Here is a 10619-nt window from a genome sequence, read left to right as displayed (position 1 = left end):
TCTGGAATAATTGTGACATACAACTTGAAAAAATAAGGGCCTGATCCTGCAAACCCTTACTCATCATGTGAGCAGTCTTTACCCCCCAGCATCCCCATTGACTTCAGGATTGAAGGATCAGACCCTAAACTTATGGTATAAAGATGAGAAATAGACAGTTTTGAGTTGTAAAGTATTTACATTTAAGTGCTTCTGGTCTGTGATTCACGGTAAGTATGTTTTTATGGTCAGGACTGACACACAGACAAAATTACTGGGTATGAGATTTCAACACACAGTTAAGAATGATTGGTTCAACAGTTCTTCAGCTGGAAAACATCACTGCTACTTCTGCTTTCCTCTGCAGGCGTTCGCTATGAGTCTGATTCTGAAGTCAATGGCATTACACCGGTGTAAGGAGAGAGCCAGGCTTCATATTTATCAAGTACACAGGGCAGCAAAACACATGTGTATATACGGACTGTCTTTATCGGCCATGGCTGCATTAGTGGCGAGCACCACACTGGATGCAATGACCGGAGTCACATGGCCAGCAGAAGACACAGGCAGGCACAATTCCTCAACAGGAGCAAATGCAGTTCCAAGCAACTGCCCAAACCTTTTTACAGGATGCAATATGCAAAGTCCTTTGCGCCAGCCCCGACAACCAGCTGGCATGTCTAGGAACCCTTTTGCAGCACCTAGGGTTGATGGCAGCACTTACCTGCACCATGCACACAGGGAGTGCAAGCTCTAGGACTGTGTCTACCTCTGTGGAATGTAAGGGAGGAAAGGACTCCTGAAGGTCCCCTCCCCCTTGCAAGAGCAGCCAGGCCCCGCGCCATGTGTCTTTATTTTACACCACTGCTATGTTGTCCATAACGCAGCCACATTTTTCTACGATCATGTTAGGAAATTCAGCCACTTCGATTTCCGTGTAGTTTCCCTTCTTGACTAGGTACATCATGGGAAGTGGGGAGCTCTCCGCCACGGCACAGGTTCTTTCTCCATAGCCAAAGTGGCGCAAGAGGCCCTTGGCCTGCACACAGCCCCCCATGCAGAGGTAGGCCTGGTACCCCGCAGGCTCAATAATCCAGTACTGAGTCCAGGTCAGCTCTCGGAAGTTGATGTAGTGTTCCTGCCGGCAGCAGATAGGTTTCTTCGTCATGCTTTCCTCCTTGCAGTCTCCAGGCCCCCTATCAAAAAGCAAAGCCAAGGAATAATGTCTCTGTGACTGAAAATCAGGACTCATGCTGAAAGATTGGGGGGGGGGGGGTCGGGGGGAGAACAGTCCTTGTCATTAACATCAGAAAAGGGCCTGAGCTGCAAAGCTTGGCTCTGGATTAGCACCCCGCCTGCCCCCAGAATTCAGGGATGTTTAGATCCAAGGTGAGGGTTCAGACCCATTCTTAGTTCAAGTATTTAAGTACAGAAATGAGCTCAGTAAATCTGGGGAGAGGAGAGGCTTTAAAGTAAAGAAACTTCCTAGCTATTCCATTTGCAGTGATTTATTTCTAACTGGGAAAGCTGCATCCTTTGGGCCTGAGTCTCCATTGCTGTCCACCTTGTGCAGTCCTTTACACAGTGCAAAGTGTAAAATGCTATCATATCAGAACAGGAGTGTTTTACAAACTCTTGCACTTACTTTTCCTCTGTGTAAATGACTACACAAGATGCAAGGCCATGGAGAATCAGTCCTTCTGTTCTCTGGCTCTAAAAATTCAATAATATCCTTCCCAGCCCAGATATGTTTGTCTCCTCTACTCTCTCTGTGTTTCCGTGATCTGAATGATTATTTGTAAAATATATTACAACTAGAGACCCTAATCAAAACCCTTTGGGATAGTTTGGATCTAGATCTGAACTTCACAGCTGGTTCCTAGCTCTAGAATGGGCCTAACTAAAACCCCATGTCCAAATAGTCCAAATTTTAGGAAGTTTGGAACCAGATCTTTATCCAAACTTTGTGGCTCATTTCATTTCTAATTGTGAAACATTATTTACCTCTCTATTCAACTTTAAGACCACCTTGTATTTTCGCCTACCGTACCCACTCTAGGAGTTTTGCAACTAAATCATACCTATCTAAACCTGGCCTGAAATGTTATCTTCAGTATGAATTAGCGACCAAATACCAAAGATAGCATAGACTTGGATTTGACACATACCCATATTCTTCCAGGTTGAGGGTATAAAGTACCAACTCGGGTTTGCCCAGGGCTTTATCCAAAGGATCCTGAGAGGTAAACCGCACGACTTTGGCCATTTCTGAGGCATAGCTGCCTAGCCTTTCTCCTTCAATCCAAATCTCCAGGAGCATTGGTCCCGGCTTCTTGGCTCTTAGCCAGTAATGTACAGCCTGGGTCACATCAAAATTCCTCCAACCAGATTCCATTATTGGAACCAACCTGTGTGACAAGGTCGGGACAAAAAAAAAAAGAGTCTATTTCAGGGAATTGAAGGCATAGGACCTGCAACTCATAGCTGTCTTCAGCCAGATAATGCCTGGTGAAACTCTGTTTATAACAATGGTATTACACCAGAGATGAATTTAGTCCCTCTAGTTTGCCATGTGCCCTGACTGTACAATAATTCTTAATGGATGGCAATTATTATTAAACTTTAGTCAAAAATAATAACACTTATTTTTAAGAGATATATAGATATACTCATGTAGCAAATGTTGAGGTACTAACTAAAGAACTACTACATCCATTCACATTAAAGAATTCCTTAGGATTTGACAGAGTTTTGACAATGCAGGACCATATTCAGCCCTGGCATAAACAAGTGCAAGCCCTTTAAAAACAATGTCATTTACATCTGTTTTTGCCAGAACTGAATTGGGTCTATAAAGTTCTACGCAGAAATGAGTTTTATAGCTTTTGTGTCTGATCTTGCCCCCACTGAAGTCAACTGCAAAGCTTTCATAGACTTCAGTGGTGCAGAATCACAGCCACTGTACGGAATTTGCATAGTCAATGACCAATGAAATAAATCTTCAGAAGAAGAAAAGCCAGCAATCCATCAGTGTTTTCAAAATAGGAAACAGAAAGAGAGAGAGAGAGAGATGTGAATGAGACAGAAGGCTATCCCAGAGCAAAAGACTAGAACTAATGATTAAGATTGCAATTTTTTAACTGTATTATAATGTATAGCTTTCAGACAAATTACAGAAATACAGCCACTTCAAGATGAATATTGCAATCTTTGTAAGAAATAAAGACGCCCTTGCTCTTACGAACTCATTACGGAATTAAAAGAGGATACAAAGCCAGAGCCTGCAGTCTTTACCCAGGTGGGAATTGTGCCAGAGCAAGGCCTGTGGGCCTGATTCTGATCTCACACCAGTTGTTTACAGGTGTAGCTCCACTGGGTTCATTAGAGTGTCTCCTGATTTACACAAGTGTAGGTGACATCAGAATCAGGCCTAGTAAAACCAAGTCCCTAAAATGCAGCTATATCCACATTAAAGGTAATTTCTTACCTGGAATCAATTAGGGAAGTCCTGTTGGTGCCGTCAGCTTGGATCTGCACCCAGTACACGCTGACTCTGGCATTAGTGACTGGCCTGTGAGATTGCTTGGTTGTAGGCATGTTCGTTCTGTTCAGGGGCTTTTTGAAAAGTTTTAGTTCAGCCATGGTCACTTCACTGTTTTCAGGTATTCTCCCTTCCATGTCAAAGACCAGATTCTGGCGTGTGGTATCAGAATAGAGAACTTCTCCTGCAATATCTGTGTACATTGGGAACAACAAGGAGAGCCCGGCTCAGGATCATGTCCATCCCACACAAGCAAAGCCCTAACACTTCCCTTTCATTCCTAATTATCACAACACACTCATCTCATACTCCAAAGAGTGGGCCTCTTAGTCCCTACACAGGTACTAAGCACGTCTTTTCTAATGCACATTTGAATCAATGCCTTGTAAATGCCCTCATCATCTCCCTCTGCATGGCTCTCTGTAACCTGGTGGATAATGGGAAGGAATAAGTATTTTATTTCCCCCAGAACTCAAAAACACCAATGACTGGGCATATTTATTTTACAGATCTCTGTACGAAAACAGACTGTTGGACTGTTTTAAACAGACAACTGGCTTTGGTAACTGCCCCGGAAAACAATGTAAATCTTTTGAATGCTGAGCCTGCTGAGATTTTGGGTATAAATAGCACTAATATAACATGTAAGGCTAACCAGAACTTCCCTGCTGAAATTTTTTCTGACTGAAAACTGAGTTTTGACTAAACAATACTTTGCATGGAAAGTACCGGCTTTCCTCACAATGTTTTGATTTTTTTTTTTTGGTCAAAAAAATGAAAACTGACATTTTTGCAGTTTTTAGCTAGAAACTGGTGGGGGAGGGGAGGAGGTTTTGATTTAAAAATATTTTTTATTTTTTTGTCAAAATTTTCTGTAGGAATAAACCCACTTTTCAACCTGCTCCAATAGCAATTGTAATGACCATGCAATCCTCCTTTTTATGCTTTAGTCTTTAAACCACCATTACTTTATGCACATCTATTTTATCCACATAATAATAAATAGAGAAGGGTCCTAAGCTGTAACGTTCAGCTCCAGAAACAGATCCAAAGTGAAATTCCCCCAAGTTTGGCACTATGGTTTTTGTTCAGCCCATTATATATTTGGAATCCAGAAAGTCTGGATGCATATCTGGATCTGAACTTCCCCCAAATTCAGTGGATGTTTGGATCTGGGCTTTGCTAAACGAATTGTAATAATGCTAGCATTTTTACCTGCATTGCCCGGGATTCCTCTCAGGATGCCAGCCAAACTTGGCAAGGCTCTTCTCTTCACTCTGTGGCTCCTCAACATGGAGATATATTTGTTCCTTATGTGATCTGGGATAACTAGATTCACTAGGTCTCTCTTCTGAAGTTTTGGAACCTCAGAAAGCCCCAGTTTCTCCAGCAAAGCCTCCTTCAGCTTTTTCTGGGTTAATCCACTGGCAGTGGTGGCTAGGCAGAGTACACAGACCATCCAGCCAAGCCTCACACTCATCCTCTGTCAGTCACCAAACAGCTTATCAGAATGGATGAACCGATCACTCTCCCTGGAGGCTGCTCTTGGCAGAGATGTCTCTTCAAGCTCCCAGGCTGCCTGAATGGGAAAGGGACCTAATGTGCTGGATTTTTATAGCAAGTCCGGTCCCACTGGCACAACAAATTCCACAAGTGGAGGTGAAGCAGAGGACTTGAAAGGGATACTCTCACATTGGTAGTAACAAGACATATTAACACCTTCATGTGCTGTGAAGTTAATATAAGAAATATTTAGGAGAGTCTCCAGTTATTTTAGGTTGGAACAGGGTTTCCAGGCTTTTTAGCTCCTTTTTCACTTTTGCCCTCCAAAGCTCTGAGTGGCCTGAAATGTCTCAGGCTCAGTCTGGGTCAAAGGGAACATTTCTGCAGAGTATGAAATTATCATTTATGTACACCACCACAGTACTACTCCCCGGAAGACACAGTTCCTATCATAAGGAGCTCACAACTACAATTGGGCGGACAATAGCTTTAAGATGCATAATTCATCAGCGGGACAGGTGAAAGTTCAGTCTCAAAACGATACAGATATTAAGAATATTTAATTCTAAATCATAAGGTCTTTAGGGCAGGGACTGCTTTTATCTTTGTGGACTGTGCCAAGCCCATGCTCAGTGATAAATAATCACAAATCCTACCATTTTGATGGCTTATTGCCTTGTAAACCCAACAAGATATTTCTGAATTATAGAACTCTGAAAATGTACTGTTTCTACATTTTAGAAAAGTGTCCTCAATTTTATCTCTTGTAGATTTAAACATAGCTTGTGTTTTTAAAAAGGCTGCATTATACAAACATAGATTATCTTTTGGCAATTGTCAGAAACCAAACTCTGCTTTTGGGGGATACTGTCTGCCCAACAGTCCCCATCACCCATCCCATTGCTTCAGCAATATCAATTATCACAGCAGATGGCTGTCCGTGCGAAATAAAGCTAACCTGGTAAATCAGGTTGTTGTTTTTTAAGTTACCTTTTCAACTTTGAAACGTCTACATCATTTGCTTCCCTGGAGTTTGCATGCATAACAACTGGAAGACTAATTCCTCACAAGCCCCACGAGGAGGGAATTGAAAAATAGCATCTTGATCAATGAAATGTTAGAGCAACTTGACATTTTTTGAGAGTTCTAAGGTTTCATCCTTTCCAGACAGGGAGGTCACATGACATTGACGTTTCTTCTAATTGTAGATGGGCCTGAAGTTGAGCCCACCTTCAGATGTCACCAGCCTCCACTGTTTTTGCTTGTTTCTACAGAGATAAGGCAAACTTGAAAAAATGTGACCCAACCCCTTGATTCTTTCTGAATAGGGCCTGGTTTGAGGACCCAACTACTAAGGTTCTGTCAAGCCAAAATAAAACTACCCTCTTTTGGCCCATCTATAGTTTACATAAACCTGAGCCTACTGGTGTAAAAGGGTGAAGGAAAGGAACAGAACCTTTTGAAAAAAGTTATTTTACTAACTAAAGGTTAAGGTTAATAAAGGTTACTTTACTTTAGTAACTGCCCAAATTGTCTCTAAAGGCTTTTCATAAGCAGCTTTCTTTATAGATTTACATTCTCCATTATGTTGTCATGGATAGGATAACCCATAAAATTCAGATCTATGGCCAGATTCCCAAACCAAAATTTGGGGATGTTTAGATTCTATTTATGAAGTATGATATTATACACTAATTCATTAGCTTATTTAAGCACCATCAGTGTGCTCATTGGTTTACAAAATATAGATTAAGACAATTCTGATCCTCCTGACTTCAATGGGATTACTCCCATGAGTTATGTTGCAAGTGTAAGTGTCAGATGTGTTTGTAGGAATTGGGCCCTTTCCTGCATTCCTTCTGGCATTCCACACTGCATAACAATTTAAATGTAACGCTGTTTTGAACACTGATACATCGGGATGCAACATTTTGAGTTACATCAGTGGTTCTCAACCAGGGGTATGTATACCCTTGGGGGTATGCAGAGGTCTTCCAGGGGGCACATCAACTCATCTAACTATTTGTCTAGTTTAACAGGCTACATAAAAAGCACTAGGGAAGTCAGTACAAACTAAAATTTCATACAGACAATGACTTGTTTATACTGCTCTATATACTATACACTGAAATGTAAGGGCAATATTTATATTTCAGTTGATTTATTTCATAATCATTTGGTCAAAATGAGAAAGTAACCAATGTTTCAGTAATAGTGTGCTGTGACACTTTTGTATTTTTATGTCTGATTTTGTAAGCAAGTTGTTTTTAAGTGAGGTGAAACTTGGTGGTATGCAAGACAAATCAGATTCTTGAAAGGGGTACAGTAGTTTGGAAAGGTTGAGAGCCACTGAGTTACATAATGGTAGCATGGACAGATATAGCATTAGCAATGAGTTGCATTGAAATGAAGGACAGTGGCAAGACTGTAGTTGACAAAATCTTCCCTAAGACACAGATTTTCCAACAAATCATTTCCAGTGATGAACTCATAACCTTGAATTTGGAGAATTTTGGGGAGTGAGAAGAGTCAACAGTTGTAAAATAGTTATAGTCCATGCATTCTGATTTTTCTTTGAACCAGTCAGAGGGCCTGATCCTGGAACCCTTATCTACCCACACAGTCCTTGTTCATGTCAGTAGTCACTTGTAAGAGCTATTCAAAAAAGTACTATTATGGAAAGTGAAAGCTACTGGTAGATCCTTCAGCGGCAAAAATCTTCTCATCAGAAAGTGATTTCTCTCATGGCTGGTGTCCAGCCTATTAGGTTGAAGACTCTTCGTTGTCAAATGTGTATTGGAAGAGATTTATAGGCTCCACATGTAAAATAAAATTATTGAGCAAACACAGTTGAAGCTCAGCTTTGAAAAAAAAAAAAGGATGTGGATTGCAGGCTTTTCACAGGATAGTGATTATCTGCTCCAATTGCAGGATTTGCCATTCTCTCTTTGTCATGCAAACAAGAAAAGTCAGGAATTTTATACTAGCTCTTTCTGTGAAATGTGTATTGGAACCTATATGGTGCATTTAAAATGTCAGACAGGGGATTTAAGGTGGCTGCAAGGAATGAAATATGAGGGACTGACAGTTTCAATACAAGTCAATAGTTGGTGGGGGGAGAGGGGGTCAATAAATACAAGATTTTAGTTTCATTCCAAAGCAGCTCTCAGACATGGCTGCTTTGTTGGCTGGGCATATCTGCACAATGTTTACAAGCCTTTTGTAATGGGTTAAAAGAGAAAGTGTGAAAGACTTAGACTTAATCGTACAGATTTAACCTAAGCAACATGGACATTTCAAACAGATTTGTTGTGCCCAGCAGGAAAGTCTATTTGCTGAGTGTGGGTGAAGATTTGTGTCCTTAACTTTTTGAGATTTATATTTCCATGTACACAACTATTTTGTGTTATAACTAGAGCCATGTTTGAACAGCTCCTGCTTGAGAAAATGTTAATATGACATTTTCTGCATGTTAGGAAAAATGCCACGTGTGGTTTGTGCATCGTGTGTATTGAACAGAAGTGGGCCCAGGCTGCAGCTGTGTAGCATGATATCTGGATATGGTGTTTGGGTCTATGGATCTGGAGCTGTGATGTTCAGGCTCATATACAAACTTCCCCACATTTCAGAAGTGCTCAGTTTGGGGCCGCAGGTTTGATCCCTATCTCTAATATTTTCTTATTCATCTCTGTTTAATTTAAAGCACATTGAGTGTTAGACATTTATCAAGTAAACCCACAGAATGTAATGTTCATGGTAAGTGCTGGGCCTACACCTTTGAAAACTGACATAATCGTTTTATCCACAGAACAGGTACAGTACATGTAGCAGCTGTGTAAACTGCCCAATGGATCTCATCCCTGACCTGTGGGGGGAAGATGGGGCAATTCAGTATTTTTCCCCTAATTTTTAGTAAAGATAGTCCCTCACATTCTGACTCAGAGTTGTATTTGCATTCAGTCTTTGGCCTCTCTCTTGTGACTGCCAATTAGTATTAGTTCTGGGAATGCTGTCTGTGACACTTTTCCACTAAGAAAAAGTACCATGCAAGTCAATGGGAATTTGGACATTTAATTCAATGGGCCCAGGATTGGCTCCTAAGAACTGAAGGGAAGCGATCAAGCTTATTTCACAAAGACGACCTAACAGAAACTCTAGGTCATTATAGATTTGGGCCAAATTCAAAATGGTGACCAAGAAAAGAAAAGTTCCGTATCCTTTTCTATGGTTCTGCAAACCCTCAGTCCTTGGGACAGGAACCTGGGTCCCACTGTCAAATGCAGTTCTTCAACATGGCAGTGTAGAGCTCTAGGTTACTGGTTCCTAAGTAGTTTTTTCCACTGAGGTTCTTCCTTTGAGAAATTCCTTCACTGCTAAGGATGAGTAAGCAGGAGGACACAGGGTCACTATTATACTTGTTTGCCACTTTAGCCCCGAGTACCCTCTTGCAACAGCACCCTCCAGTCCAAAAACTACCACATACAGTTCATTAAAACGGCACTTAGCCCATTGCAAGATACTGTAAAGGAATCTTTACCTGGTGGTGGCCTTCCCTCAATACTATATCTGCAAGCAACTCCTCTTTCATTCAGATATGAATAACTTGCTGGTGAAAAGTGACAAACTACCAGCCCTCCATACTTCTATGTGTCCATGGGACAGGTACAGCTTGATAGTAGCAGTGTGAGCCTCCCCAATGTTGTCCTCCAGTGTGCTTCAACCCTGCCCTGGAAGGATTCATTTTAGACTTGAGAGAAGAGCTCATCAGTTTCCATGGTCCACCCAATCCTTTGCCTGTCTGCTGTGGCTGCCAGAAAGGGAGCCAATTTTGATGTCAGGTTTTGTGATGTGGACACTTGTCTGCTAACAACTGGATCAAAATCATCACATCTAGGCCACCAAAGAGCCATTAGAGAATAACAGCCTTTACTTACTATCAGCCTGGGCTGGATTGGAACCAGCAATCTACATCAGAGAAAGTCTTGTAGCCCAGGCCAGTTTCATAACCTATCAAGTCCTCCTTATAGCCAAAACACCATATTCAGTCAGTGAAGCCTCTGAAATCGATGGAAGTTGTGCTCACTTATGCCAGAGACCAGGGCTGCATCTGTCCCACAAAGTAAAAAAAAAGTATATTTAACTAATGTAACAAGAGCCACATTTCAGTGTAAAAAAGGCTCTACAACTCATCTGACCTTGAACTCCAGGATATCATAAGCACTACCATGATGAAGGCAGTCTCCCTTTAACTGTGCAGTCCAGATTACTCTGACATTCAGACTCTCTGCTTCTATACTCTGAGTTCTGCTTTTCCTTATGGACTTTCTCCAGTCAAATAACTCAGACAAGAGGTTGACTGTTATGGTGGGAATGGATAGAAATGTTTGGCCTCTTACTGTGCCACAGATCAGGTGATGCCAGCCAGGTCAGATAGCTTGCTCACATTATTTGTGTTATCAGCATTTGCAAAGTGCCACAGTCCTGGCACAAAAGTCTCTCTATGTTATTTTTACAGCAATAACAAATACAACTGTTTAAATATACAGCTTTTTCTCTTACTTCAGTGTCCTCCTCTCCAGCCATTCCCTGCCAGTCG

At 41.4% G+C, this 10619-nt stretch overlaps 1 protein-coding gene across 1 annotated transcript; it reads right to left on the bottom strand.

Annotated features, from left to right (window-relative positions):
* Window positions 1-835: 835 nt before the first annotated feature.
* Window positions 836-5000, bottom strand: LOC128835127 (left-right determination factor 2-like). Its single transcript, XM_054024532.1, has 4 exons — window positions 4736-5000; window positions 3467-3713; window positions 2148-2387; window positions 836-1175 (listed from the first exon to the last, which is right to left on the bottom strand). Exons 1-4 carry the CDS (start codon window positions 4998-5000, stop codon window positions 836-838), a joined length of 1092 nt encoding a protein of 363 aa, XP_053880507.1.
* Between the last annotated feature and the right edge of the window lie 5619 nt (window positions 5001-10619).

This window comes from Malaclemys terrapin, chromosome 3 (genome assembly GCF_027887155.1).
Source record: "Malaclemys terrapin pileata isolate rMalTer1 chromosome 3, rMalTer1.hap1, whole genome shotgun sequence".
NCBI classification, from domain to species: domain Eukaryota; kingdom Metazoa; phylum Chordata; order Testudines; family Emydidae; genus Malaclemys; species Malaclemys terrapin.
This window is presented reverse-complemented; position numbering and strand designations above follow the sequence as displayed.